At 43.5% G+C, this 14,869-nt stretch overlaps 1 protein-coding gene across 1 annotated transcript in view; it reads right to left on the minus strand.

Annotated features, from left to right (window-relative positions):
- Positions 1-14,869, minus strand: part of SMC2 (structural maintenance of chromosomes 2) — a 166,584-nt gene that overhangs the window by 34,930 nt on the left and 116,785 nt on the right. The window contains 2 exon segments of the mRNA XM_033926356.1: positions 1,307-1,450; positions 6,461-6,654. Of these exon segments, the coding sequence (XP_033782247.1) occupies positions 1,307-1,450; positions 6,461-6,654 (338 nt within the window).

Below are 14,869 nucleotides of genomic sequence, written 5' to 3' on the forward strand. Positions count from 1 at the left end.
ATGCGCTTCCAAGCCACGCCCCTGTACAACAATTTTATTGTTTGATACAGTAACCTTGCACTGTAATAAGGACCTAGGCCAATGGTTCCTAAACCTGGTCCTGGAAGCACCTCTGCCAGCCAGGATTTCAGGATAGCAAGAATGAATATTCATGAGAGGGATCTGCAAGCAATGGAGGCAGCGCATGCAAATATTTCTCATGAATATTCATTGTGGATATCCTTAAACCCTGACTGGTTCAGGTACCTCCAAGACCAGGTTTGAGAATCTCTGGCCTAGGTACCTGCTTGGCAAATTAATACAATGCAATACAATTTTTATTTATATACCGCAAATACCTCAAAGTTCACTCTAAAAGCAACACAAATTAATGAATGTGTTAAAGAGGTAATTCCATCTGTTTTAAACAAATAAATTTTCAATGTATTATTAATGTGGCTTTTCTTTAAAATGTTATATAAATTGTAGTTGCTAAAATGTAAAAAGATCTTCAAACATTACACTGGAAAAAAAAAATTGTGGTGGACCAAGATTGAATCCGGATGGGAGTTAAGCGGGTGCCTGCGGACCGTCCTCCCCAGATTCCTTTACCTTGATTTACCTAGAGATTCTTAATATCTAAAACAGGGGTAGGGAACTCCGGTCCTCGAGAGCCGTATTCCAGTTGGGTTTTCAGGATTTCCCCAACGAATGAATTTGCATTGAAATCAGTGCATGCAAATAGATCTCATGCATATTCATTGGGGAAATCCTGAAAACCCAACTGGAATATGGCTCTCGAGGACCGGAGTTCCCTACCCCTGGTAAGCAGTGTGCTTTCCTGGACCAGTGTGCTTTTCTGGACCAATGGGTTGCTTTACAGCTCCAAACCCTCAGACTGAGCAGTTGACCTCATTTGCAGAAGGAGTGACAACAGGGGAACTGCTTCCTCTGCTAGAGATGGACATCTCATTAAGCCCAGAGCAATGGATTCCACCACTGGCATCGAGGGAGTGTGTGCAAAGGGAACACCCTTTGCCTGATCAGGCTGTTGAAAGCTCCAGAGCTGTGGTCTACATCAGCAACAGTTGGATGATATCATCAACTGTGTGGCTAATTTTTTTGCGATTGTTATGCAGAACCTGTTCTTTAGCAAAACAACAATCCCCTCTGTTTACACTTATTTGAATTTAGATCACACCTTTTTCAGTAGCAGCTCAAGTTGAGTTACATTTAAGTACATTATGTATTTACAATCTAAGTTTGTACATCAGGCAACAGAGGGTTACGTGACTTGCCCAAGACAAGGATTTTAATCCAGTCTTACCTTATTCTTTGCCACTTCGGATGCCATACTGTCAATCTGCTCCTGGTATGCCTTCATAGCTTCATCCACAGCCTCAATCTGTTGTTTATATGTAGTCTGTTCTCTCTTTAGCTCTTCCAGCTCTAAAACTAAAGCATCAACTTCCTAGAAACAAACAAAAGCAACCTTTTAAGCTGGAATATTTGTAGGTTTACACTTGAAAAAACATGTAGCACAGTACTAGCCTGGTGGCTCAGTGGCTATGTGATGTATTGCCATGCAGAAGAATTCCTAGTCAATGTACAACAGTGAAACCTAGCGACGAGGATTAGGATTCATGATTGCAAGGTCCTGAAGGAGACCTTGTGTGGAGCCCATAGCAGAGGACTGTTACCACGACAGGGCTAAATGGTTTGGGAGGAGGATATAGAAATAAGAAAAAATATTCTGGAGAATTTTAAAATCAAGAATCATGGTGTTTGATGGCGTCCCTGGCTCCGATTGGGAAGGAGAGAGGGGCATGCAGAAGGGATCCCAAACTATTCTAGAAACGTGTCTAACCAATAAAGGGAAACCAAAGGTTGAACCCCATCAATTTGGTTGGCAGCAAAGTTGCAATACCATTATTGCAAACAAGTAAGGCACATCTGAAAATTAAGCATTGCCATACTGGGACAGACTGAAGGTCCATCAAGCCCAGCATCTTGGTTTCCAACAGTGGCCAATCCAGATCCCAAGTTCCTAGCTAGATCCCAACTAGTAAAACAGATTTTATTCTGCTTAGGAATAAACAGTGGATTTGCCTAAGCCAGGGGTCTGCAACCTTTAAGACATAAAGAGCCACTTGGACCCGTTTTCGAAAAGAAAAAAAAACTTGGAGCCGCAAAACCATTATAAAACAAATCTAACACTGCATATATTGTTTCTTATCTTAATGCTATATACAGGATCACTAAATTGAAAATAAAATCATTTTTCCTACCTTTGCTATTTGGTGATTTCATGAGTCTCTGGTTGCACTTTCTTCTTCTGACTGTGCATCCAATCTTTCTTCCTTTCTTTCAGCCTCCTGTATGTTTCCTCTCCTCCAGACCTCATTCTCTCCCCCAACTTTTTCTTTCTGTCTCTGTGCCGTCCCCCAAGCCACTCGGTTTGCTGCCACCGCCATCGGGGAACAGCCCCCAAGCCACCGCCGTCCCAAGCTTTCCCTGCAGAAGTGTTGCACTGACCAGCATTCCGCTCCCTGACGTCAATTCTGATGTAGGAGAGGAAGTTCCGGGCCAACAAGGCATTTCTCCTCATTCCATCCAGCCTGAGCCCCATCTCTCCTTGATCCAGCATTTCCCTTCTGTGCCTGTCAGAATTACCATTCCACCTATTTTCCAGCATCACCCTTCTTTGTGTCCATCTCACCTATATCCCTATCTCACCACTTTTTCAGAATCTTCATTTGTCTCTGTCCTTATCTTTACGCCATGTTCACCATTTGCCCTTTCAATGTCTTTATCTCCCCCCCCCCACACTTTTTCAGCATTACTTCTATGTCTCCTCTTCATGTCCCCTCTGTATCTCTATCCTTATTCAGTAGGTCCTGCTTACCCTTTCTCTTCTTTGTGTCACTATCTCCATTTTCAGCTTTCCCCCCTTTTCCTTTGTTAATGTACCCTGTAGCCAGAATCTTTCCACCCTCCCTCCACTTCGGCCCAGCACAGTATGAAATATTCCCTTTTGTTTCCCTCCCCTCTCTCTTTCTCTCTCTCTTCTCCTCCCTCACCCACGAGTCCTGCATCTGGCCCTCTCCCTTCTACCTGCACCTGGCAACACCCCCCTGCACCGCGGCTCTCTTCAGCAACTCGTCAGCAGCAGTGATCAAGACAAGCTGCCGACATCGAGGCCTTCCCTCTACGAGTCCCGCCTTTGTGGAAAAAGGAAGTTGAAACAAGCGGGACTCGCAGAGGGTAGGCCCCGACGTCAGAAGCTGCTGCTGAGTTGCCGAAGAGAGCCGCGGAGCAGGGGATGTGGCCGGAAGCAGGTAGAAGGGAGAGGGAGATAGGAAGGCTGTAGATCTCCGGAGCATGACACCGACCCCGGCCAGGATGATTTCTTTTTCAAGCACCTTACAAGTCCAGCGTCGCGGGGGAAATAGCCATGCTGAGCAGTGAGCTCAGCACTACACAGATGAAAGCCTTGCTTGCTGATTGGTCCGGCGGGGCGGGGCCGCCGACCAATCAGCAAGCAAGGCTTTCATCTGTGTATGTGCTGAGCTCACTGCTCAGCATGGCTATTTCCCGCCGCGACGCCGGACTTAAGCTGCATGCCTGCGTGACACACTACCGGAGCCGCAGCAAAGGTGGAAAAGAGCCGCATGCGGCTCTGGAGCCGCAGGTTGCCGACCCCCGGCCTAAGCCATCTCAATAATGGCCTATGGACTTCTCTTTTAAGGAAATTATCCAAACCTTTTTTGAACCCTGCTAAGTTACCTGATTTTACCACATTCTCTGGCAATGAATTCCAGAGTTTAATTACACATTGTGTGAAGAAATATTTTCTCCAGTCTGTTTTAATCTAGTACTTAGTAGCTTCATCGTATGCCCCCTAGACCTAGTATTTTTGGGAAGAGTGAAGAAGCAATTCACATCTAAGCTTTCCACTCTACTCAGTATTTTATAGACCTCTATCATATCATCTCTGAGCCGTCTCTTCTCCAAGCTGAAGAGCCCTAGCCCCTTTAGCCTTTCCTCATAGGGAAGTCATTCCTATGAGGAGAGGCTGGTTGATAGACAGACACCAGAGGTTGGTGTTTAGTAGAATTCACTCAGAGGAGGGAAAGGTGAATAGTGGAGTAGAATGGGTACAAGTGGATTGATTTTTCACTCCATCAAAGTTACAAAGACTAGGGGGACACTCGATGAAGTTGCAGGGAAATACTTTTAAAACCAATAGGAGGAATTATTTTTTTCATTCAGAGAATAGTTGATCTCTGGAATACATTGCCAGAGGTTGTGGTTGAGTCCTACATCTGTTCTTTACTGGGTTTAAATAAACACCTGCAATAACTCAAGTGAGACATTAAAAAAACCTTCCCCCTTTTTTCTAAATTTTTTTTACACTTATGCTTCTACAGTCTGTATCGTCATCATTTTCATTTTTATGTGAAAGAAAGTCATGCTTATTTCAAAGTGGATGTGGTTTGCCAGCGTTTTGTGGTATACAAACTGCTAATTGTGGGCAAACTGGACTATTGAGCAGATATTGCTGCCTTCTAGTTGCAAATGAGCTCTGAATTATGAAGAAAGCCATTTTATGTTTAATGACATCTTGGTAGAAGTCCTGGTGGACTGCATGTATCATAATAGTATTTTCATTTGGTATGCTACTGACCAAATAGCATTAAATTTCTTAAGTAAATATGTTTGTAATGCAGGATGAGAAAGACATGGGGGGAAGCCACTGCTTGCCCTGGATTGGTAGCATGGAATGTTGCTACTCTTTGGGTTTTTGCCAGGTACTGGTGACTTGGATTGGCCACCGTGAGGATGGGCTACTGGGCTTGATGGACCTTTGGTATGACTCGGAAAGGCTATTCTTATGTTCTTCATATATCTTAAATAGAAAACTATCTTTAGATAGATTTCTCCTCAGAAAAGCATTTTATTTTAAAAAATCCAATTTAAATGAAAACAAAATCCAATTATTGTGATTTTTATCCACCTTGACCACGAGCTCAGCTGAAAGCAAAGCAAAGCAAAGAAGGGGGGGATGTAGCTCTCTCAGAGTACAGCAGCTCAGCCTACTGTATTGTCATTTGTGTAAGGAAACCAACCAGAATATTGTTAAGGTGGTGCAGTGGTAATGGATATTACATTACATTAGAGATTTCTATTCCTATATATATATATATATATATATATATATATATATATTATGGAAAATATAAAAATTTTATTAAAATATGGGAGCCATTAACATCTTTTTGTCAAGATTAAATGCCATTTTTCTATTAATTATACACCACTTAATGTTGGGTGGGGGGTGGGTTTCAAGTGTAGGGTTTATGATCTTATAATGAATAAGGGGCTTTGAGGGAGGGTGGGGAGAGGGTTATATTTCTATTTATAGGATATAATGATAAGTTGTTCAAATGGTCAAATTAATAGTGTTTATTATGAATTTCTGTATACTTGATGAAAGTTTAAAAATCAATAAAGAATTAAAAAAAAAAAAAAGAGATTTCTATTCCGCCATTGCCTTGCAGTTCAAGGCGGATTACAAAAGAATTATAAAAAACGTATTACAAAAAGAAGATATCTGGTAATTTCTAGAGATAAAGAGTAGATAAGGTTGCTTCGGGAAATCGGGAAGGTATTGGGAAGTGGGAAGGAGCTAGCAGTATTAAGTCGTTGGCAGGAATTTCTTGAAAAGTAGAGTCTTTATTTCTTTTCTGAACATTTTGTAGTCTGGAGTCATAATTAGCAGATTGGAGATTTGGTTGTCGAGTTTTGCTGCTTGTGTGGCCTGGAGGCCATCATATAGTTTTTTCCGGATATAGGGCAGGGAAACTGATTATGAAATCTCTCCCTCCCCACTAACAAAGATGTTTATCTTTTTGTATTAATGTCCACATTCATACCAAGGACACACAATTCAGCATAAGTTGCATAGCTTGTTTACACCTTCTAACATACACAAACTGCCTGATACTCAGATGGCTATCTCCTGTGGTTGATGACAAAATTGGAAATTCAATGCCGATACCATATTCGGTGACAGGCATTGAGTTTCTGTGGTATTTTTGGCCAGTTGAGACCCTGGTATTCATCGGCTTGGTCAGTTATGCCCTAGTGGCCAAAGATAGACCTGCTTTTTTTGGTGATCGGCTATAGCCACCGAATTTTGGTGATCGGCTATGTCATGCAAAATAGCTGGTAATCGGGTTAGCTGCCTATTTCCTGCTGAATATTGTCGAATAACTGGCTATGTGCTATTTGGCTGGCCAGGAGTTGTTCCTGGCTGGTCAAAGAGCGTTGAATATTGGCTGGAAGAAGTTTTACAAGTCACATAACAAAGCCTTGTTAACTCGAGCTTTATTACATAGTCCCCATGATGTTTTGTTTGCTCTACTGATCCAATGAACTATTAAAAAAAAATAAAAATCTGCTACTGCTGGTGTTCTACCTGTTGCTTCTCTTTCATCTTTTTGTTGGATGCATCTGCTTTCTTCTTTGTTGTATCCAGTTTTTGCTGGGCTTGCTTAAGTTCTTTCTCTCTCTCGACTTCAGCATTCTTCATTTTGTTCTCCAGAACTTTATATTTCTCTTCTGCCTTCATCTGAACTTCCTTCGTCTTCTTAAGTGTTTCCTGACTTTCCTCTAAAAGATGTAAAATCCAGTTTGAAAAATTCATATTAATTTACTCAGAAATTCTGAATCACTTCAAAGCAGTTACTAATTAATTCCAAAACAATTGCTAATCAGTGTTTAAGCAAGAATGACTATAACCTGCAGAGAGGTGGGAGTGGCTCTGGCCACCTTTTGGCAGACTAGATAGACCATGCAGGTCTTTATCTGCCATCATTTACTGAGTTACTATTTTGAAACGCCTTGTGGTATCACAATTTAACTTAGGTTCTATCTCCTGCTTCAGTAACTTCCAGCTCAAAGCAGGCAGTGAACTATTCAATAGCACAGTGGTATTCATTCATTTTTAATTCAGGGCCACTTTGAATTCAAATGAGATGAAGGAGAGCTACCAAATATCTTCCCACGTAAAGCCACGACATTGCTGACCAGTATGTGTTAATGATATCTAACCCACCAAACATTTTATTGATGTTATCCTCAGAGGTAGGCATTTCCAAATGCATTCTCCTAGTCTGTTGAGAAATGTCCTGCCCTCCAAGCATGTGGCTTTTCCTTCCATCTACTTTTCCCTTTCTATCATGAGTTGGGGGTAGAGATGCAAAGAGTAGCAGAAATAAAAAGCCAGAGTGACAATCAGGGCTGCCTAAGAGGTCTCCAGGGGATGCCTTTAGTCTCTGGACCTTGTATTGAAGAATAATAATAATAATAATAATAATAACTATTTTTGTTTACCACAGTACCAGAATAGTTCAGAGCGGTTTACATGACAAGAGACTGTACATCTACAGCGAAATTTACAAATAAGTCAATCAATCAATATAACTTAGCAAGTTGGGAGCAGGCAAGAAGGAGATAGAGAGGTTATAAACAAGTCAATCGGCGTGGCTTAGGAATGTAATGTAATGTAATGTAATGTAATTTATTTCTTATATACCGCTACATCCGTTAGGTTCTAAGCGGTTTACAGAAAATATACATTAAGATTAGAAATAAGAAAGGTACTTGAAAAATTCCCTTACTGTCCCGAAGGCTCACAATCTAACTAAAGTACCTGGAGGGTAATAGAGAAGTGAAAAGTAGAGTTAGAGGAAAAATAAAAATAAAATAAACATTTTAACAAGACAGCATTGATCTAAATACTTTGGAAGGTAGAAGAGAGGAGAGAAAGGAATAGAAGCAGAAGGGGGAGCCGTTGAACAGTAGAATTCTGGAGAAATTTAAATGATAGAAATAGAACAAAACAAAGACAAAAGGCAAAACAATAGATAAGATTAAAGATAAATCATAAGCTGGAAAGAAAAATAAAATAAAACTTTGTCTTCAATCCACGGTTTCAGCGTCAGTGATGAAGTGGAGCAAGTAAGTTTAGGAGGAGCGATTGACGTTTCCAGAAAGGGCTTCTTCAGGGAAGAGACTTGGCAGACAGTCCCAGGATGCCTATGTCTCCTCCCCTGCGATGTTCTCCCATCCATGCATTCCCTCCCAGACACACTGCCCGTGCCCCAGCCAGGAAGTCGGGTGCAGGTAGGTAGGAGGTGCAGGTAGGGAAGAGGCAGGTAGGTGGGAGGTGCAGGAAGGTGGGAGGTACAAGGCAAAGTTAAAAGTAGAGTTACAAAGAGGGCGGGAGTCAGAGATATTTGTCAAAGAGATAAGTTTTGATTGACTTCCTGAAAGTTTGGTAGGAGGGAGAATTAGAGATGAGAGTGGATAGACATTTGCTCCATTTGCATGCCTGGAACGCCAGGGATCAGTCAAGGATTCTCTTGTAGATGCAGCACTTTAGGGACGGGAAGGCAAACAAGTGGGCGTTACGTGTGCGGATGGGGCCAGGACGGACAAAGTGATCTGATAGGTAGATTGGAGAGGAGCCTGTTAGGGTTTTGAAGCAGAGGCAAGCAAATTTGAAGATAATCCTCGCCTCCATAGGCAGCCAGTGCAGTTTTTTGTAGAAGGGGCTTATATGGTCAGATTTTTTGAACGAGTCTTAAGCGTTTGATGGTTTTTTTTAAATGAACCTAGGTAGATGATATTACAGTAGTCTAGGATGCTCAGGATTAGTGATTGGACCAGTAATCGGAAGGAGAAGAAATCAAAGTAGTGTTTGAAGGTGCGGAGTTTCCAGAAGGTACCAAAACATTTTTTAATCTGAGCATTGGTGTGGACTTCAAAAGTAAGGCAGCGGTCCAGGATGACTCCAAGGATTTTGATTGTGGGGTTAATTGGGTAGTCTAACCCGTTAAGTTTCAGGGAGGTGTTTGTTAGCTTGCTGTTGGGACTAGCCAGGAAAATTTTGGTTTTTTCTGGGTTCAGCTTTAATTTGAATTGAGTGGCCCATTGTTCTATTTTGGTGAGGATGGATGAGGTGAATTGTTCCATCTCTTGGGAAAGCGAGGTAATGGGAATGATAATAGTGATGTCGTCTGCGTAGATATATGATTTTAGTTTTAGGTTGGATAGCATATGACCTAGCGAGGCCATGTAGACATTGAATAGAGAGGGTGAAAGAGGGGAGCCCTGAGGAACTCCGCAGGGATTGTGCCAGGGTTGGGAGAAGGTCCCATTGAAGTGTACTTGGTAAAAGTGGTTTTTTAGAAATCCTGTGAACCAGTTTAGGACCTGACCGGAGATGCCGATGGAGTCAAGGCATCTGAGTAGAATGTCATGGTCAACCAGGTCGAAGGCACTGCTCAGGTCGAACTGGAGTATCAAGGCACTTTTTCCCAGAGAGAATAAGTGGAGGAGGTAATTAGTCAGAGAGGCTAAGACAGTTTCTGTGCTGTGATTTGGGCAGAAGCTGCATGCAGTAGCAGCATGCTAAGATGTAAAACAAAGGAAAATAACACTTATAATGAGGATAAATTGAACCACATCCTTACACACACACACAATTTTAAAAAATCCTAAATTGATTCACTGATTTTCAAATACATCTTTTTTTTTTAAGAAGTGCATTCAATCAGCTTGATGAACCCACAGATTTTTCAAAGATTAATCCAACTAAGTAAGGAGAAATTAGGTTCTTACCTGCTCATTTTCTTACTGTTAGCCTGGTATAGTCCTTACGAATGGGTTATATACCTCACTGCTACCAGCAGGTGGAGACTGAGAATAAACTTGTATATCAGGATAGCTTCCCCTCTTGCAATCCAGTCTGCCGAATAGCCAAGCAGAACCTTGGAAAGACTTCAACTGAAAACAGTAAAACACACTCTGAACAGGAGTGTAAAAACAAACACTTGTAAACAACTGTTGGAGCATGTGCAGAACTAAAACCTGGTATAGAAAATATCCCCACAGCTTACCAGCTAAGCCATCTGAGCCATAGCCGCTGTTCTTAATTCTCCCCAGCCCTAGAAAAATTCTAGAACCCGCAGGAAAAACAAATTATGCATGCGAGCAAAAACCAAAACCCGCAATCACTGCACAAAGACAGATAGGGTGGGAGACTATACCAGTCTACAAGCTATCTCCTTGTATTGTCTATAGCGCCTGGTAGACTGGTATAGTCCTTACGAATGGGACATACCAAAGCAGTACCCATTAAAGGTGGGACCCCCGAAGGGCCGACACCAGAACACGTTCACCAAATACTGCATCCCGATGCGCTGGAAAATCCACACGGTAGTGCCTGACAAAGGAATGCAGAGAAGACCAAACTGCAGCCTTGCAAATATCCACTGGAGGCACTAGAGAAGACTCAGCCCAAGAAGCTGCCTGACCCTGTGGAATGAGCTTTGAGAAACTCTGGAACAGACTTTTTCTTCAGAAGATAAACGGAAGCAATAGTCTTCTTGATCCAAAGCGCAATAGTAGCCTTAGAAGCGCCATCCCCCTTACGAGGACCCGCTAGAAGGACAAAGAGATAATCAGATTTCCTGATCTCCTGGGTTCTCTGCACATAAGAATGAAGGACCCAACTGACTTACAACTTGCGCAACTGCCTGATTGACATGAAAAGGAGAAACTACCTTTGACAGAAAGGAAAGAATAGGCCTCAATACAACCCGCTCCCTAGAAAACTCCAAGAAGGGAGCCCTACAAGAGAAAGCCTGTAGCTCAGAAACACGTCTAGCTGAAGTAATGGCCACCAAGAAGACTGCTTTAAGAATAAGGTCCTTCAAAGAATAGTCGCCCAATGGTTCAAAGGGAGGGCGCACTAGAACTGACAGAACCAGATTCAGATCCCAAGAAGGAACAAAGGGTCATACGGGAGGCTTAAGCAATTTGGCTGCCCGCAAGAAGCAAATCACATTAGGAATAGCAATCAAACGCTGACCTTTCAACAACCCACGAAAGGCTGACAAGGCTGCAAGCTGAACCTGGAGAGAAGACCAAGCCAGTCCCCTATGCAGGCTATCCTGTAACAACTCTAAGATGTTAGGCAGGGAAGCGCGAAGAGACCGCTCCACACACAGCACACCACTCTTCAAATATACACCAAACCCTCACATAAGACCGAGAAATGGAAAGCCTCCGGGACCCCAAGAGAGTTGAGATCACTTTATCTGAATACCCCTTCTTACCTAGGAGATCCCTTTCAAGAGCTAAGCCGTAAAACAGAAGGGACCCGGATCGAACATTGGAATAAGACCCTGAGTCAGAAGGTCGTCTAAGAGAAGCAGAGAAAGAGGATCCGCCACCACATGCGTCACCAGATCCGTGTACCACGGCTGCCTGGGCCGGTACTGAGCCACCAGGCCCGGATGACGAACTATGTGGAGAAGAACTCTGCCCACTAATGGCCACGGAGGGAACACAAACAACAGCCCCGCCATTGGCCATGGTTGAATCAGAGCATCTAGGCCCTCGGCCTGACCGTCTCTGCGATGACTGAAGAAGCGGGGCGTTTTGGCCATGAGGTCTGACCCCAAGATGCACTATCAACTGAAAGGCCACGAGGCTTAGATACCACTCTCCGGGATCTAGCACTTGATGACTGAGGAAGTCAGCTATGTGGGAGGCTGATATTTCTTGAAGGTGTGACTCCACCCAGACCATGAGCAGAGCCGCCTACTGTGCCACCAAAATGCTCCTGGTGCCCCCCTGATGATTAGCATAGGCCACTGCCATGGCATTGTCCGACAGAACCCTGACTGACTTGCCCATCAGAAAGGAATGAAAGGCTAACAGCGCCAGACAGATGGCTCTGGTCTCCAAGACATTGATCTACCAAGAAGCCTCCTCCGTGTCCTGAGCTGAGTGACCTAGACACTGAGCTCCCCAACTGAGAAGGCTGGCATCCGTAAGCAGCACCGTCCACTGTGGTTGGTCCAGACTCGCCCCTTGAACAAGATGGAATGTCTGGAGCCACCAATGAAGACTGCACCAAGCCAAGCACAGAAGTGGAACAGGGTGATCCAGACTGTCCCTTTGAGGTGACTACCTCCGAAGAAGAGCATACTGAAGAGGACGCATATGGGTCTGCGACCACCTCACTACATCAAGGGAAGCCGCCATCGACCCCAAGACTTGGAGGAAATCCTACGCCCGTGGACACCGGGACGCCATAAGCAGGCGAATCTGAGATTGCAATTTGCTTACTCGGGCCTCTGGAAGTGAGTTGGATAACCTGGACAAACCTGGACATTCTGAACTACCTAGTGGAGAAATACCTTGTGTATGTTGGACATTACAGCCATTTTAACACATATTTTCTCACAGTCTAAGCAGCCTTTCTTTACAAGCTAACCAGATGGAACAGCATGTACTTCGCTAATCTATGAAAATGATACTCCTGCTGGCCTAGTTCTTGTCTTCCTAAGGAGGATACTTCTCCAAGGTTCGGTGACCATTGTTCATTTGTACTGAGCTGTTATCAGTGCCGTATGACATATGTAAGGCACCCTGAGAAGCCATAAACCACCCATAACAAGTAACAACCCCTGAAGGATGAAGGGGGAGTAGGGATGTGGGGGCCTGGTGCCTGTCTCTAAAGCAAGCCATGGGATCCAGGCATGGCCAGGATGCTGGAATGACACCCTTGCATCTTTGTTTCAGTTTGCTGCATAAGACTGTCTACGAAGACACCATCCTGAAGACATACAGTGTTTCATAACAAACAAATCAGCCTCAGCAAGGTGATAAGGATTCAAGATATGGACAAAAGAAGTTCCCGAAGTGCCCTCTGTTTCTGGACTGCTAGGGCCCCTCTCGTGGGGGGGGAAGTGAGAGAGGCGTGGACTGGGGGGGGGGGGATAGTTAGGTATACATTTTTTGTATCACTAGGAAGTCATATGACCAGAGTTCGGGGATGAGCCTTTTGAAACAAAGCAAGAATTTATCTGTATAAAAGAACATGCATCACAAGTAGGGTCAGAGAGGTTTACCTGCTTATGCCGGGGGGGTGTGCTAGCCCCCTGCTCGGCATATGAGTGTAAGTGTTACTCTCCATTGCATATTCTGAACTGACAATATATATTTCTTTCTATTATGTCTCCGCTGCTATAAATTTGTAAGCCATTAAACTAACAATAAAAAATATTGTCTGTTTTGGAAAATACAATGCCATCTTGTAGTCATTCCAATGAGGTCAGCAAAGCAGCCTTTTTATCTCATTGGTGACCCCGACGTGATCATGATTAACAGATTTATTTTATAAGGTGCTCCGGTGAACTCCAAAGAGAAACACGTTCAGGAGGCGTAAGTATTTTGCCTTGGTGCTGGACGGATGGTGTTCCTGGGTGAGGCAAATAGTCACCCAGAGACCGTACAGAATTAACACTGTACAAATTGTAAGTATAACTTTTTACTTTAATTTTTGTATATATTAGATGTCAGTTTTATAAATAGGGAAAGATAGAACAATGTAGGGATGAGCGTGTTTTTTGTTTTCAAGAGATTGTATATTTTGTATATAATTGGGAATTGAGCAGTTTAGTCTGCATCAGGATGTTAACTCTAGAGGTCATACAAACGGCCAATCATTCTAAATTAGCTACAAACATCTCCCACTTCCATGAAAAATGGATTAAAGTGACAGCTCCAGACTCTGGATCAGACTGAGTTTTCTGATTCAGCATCTGACGAACATGCAGCACAAACACATGTGTATGCAGACCCTGTCCGAACCATGTTCCAGTCAGAACTCTCTCCTATGGAGATAGTTCTCCAGAATGAGAGATCTCCCAAGTATGTATATGTTTGGGTATCTAATTTGGCAGATTGGACAGAAGGACAGGCCCCGCAAATGATTCCCTACCCCCGAGAGGGGTCATTTTTTGTGTTCAGTTTTGGAGACCGTATCTGGCGAAAGACATAAGAAGACTTGAGGCGGTCCAGAGGAGGGCGACGAAAATGATAGGAGGCTTGCGCCAGAAGACGTATGAGGAGAGACTGGAAGACCTGAATATGTATACCCTAGAGGAAAGGAGAGACAGGGGAGATATGATTCAGACGTTCAAATACTTAAAGGGTATTAACGTAGAACAAAATCTTTTCCAGAGAAAGGAAAATGGTAAAACCAGAGGACATAATTTGAGGTTGAGGGGTGGTAGATTCAGGGGCAATGTTAGGAAATTCTACTTTACGGAGAGGGTGGTGGATGCCTGGAATGCGCTCCCGAGAGAGGTGGTGGAGAGTAAAACTGTGACTGAGTTCAAAGAAGCGTGGGATGAACACAGAGGATTTAGAATCAGAAAATAATATTAAATATTAAACTAGGCCAGTTACTGGGCAGACTTGCACGGTCTGTGTCTGTGTATGGCCGTTTGGTGGAGGATGGGCTGGGGAGGGCTTCAATGGCTGGGAGGGTGTAGATGGGCTGGAGTGGGTCTTGACGGAGATTTTGGCAGTTGGAACTCAGGCACAGTACCGGGTAGAGCTTTGGATTCTCGCCCAGAAATAGCTAAGAAGAAAAAAAAAAAAAAAAAAAAAAATTTAAATTGAATCAGGTTGGGCAGACTGGATGGACCATTCGGGTCTTTATCTGCCGTCATCTACTATGTTACTATGTTACTATGTATTTGAAACTATCCATATGAATACTGCCCGACTGTGCATCAAGCAAGGCACAGGAGACCCCGGCTGGGATCTCAAATACATGAAAAAAGGCTTAAAGGTGTGGGAAAAACATGAGCACATGTACAATGGAGAAGCAGTTCAATTCCCAGGAACTACTTTAGGACAAAGCGTGACTACACCCATGCCCATTATACAAGCCCCCCTTCTCATGAGCACAAAAGAAGGAGGGGGAGTGCAGCGCTCCTACATTCCCTGGAGCTTCACT

This window comes from Geotrypetes seraphini, chromosome 1 (genome assembly GCF_902459505.1).
Source record: "Geotrypetes seraphini chromosome 1, aGeoSer1.1, whole genome shotgun sequence".
NCBI classification, from domain to species: Eukaryota; Metazoa; Chordata; class Amphibia; order Gymnophiona; family Dermophiidae; genus Geotrypetes; species Geotrypetes seraphini.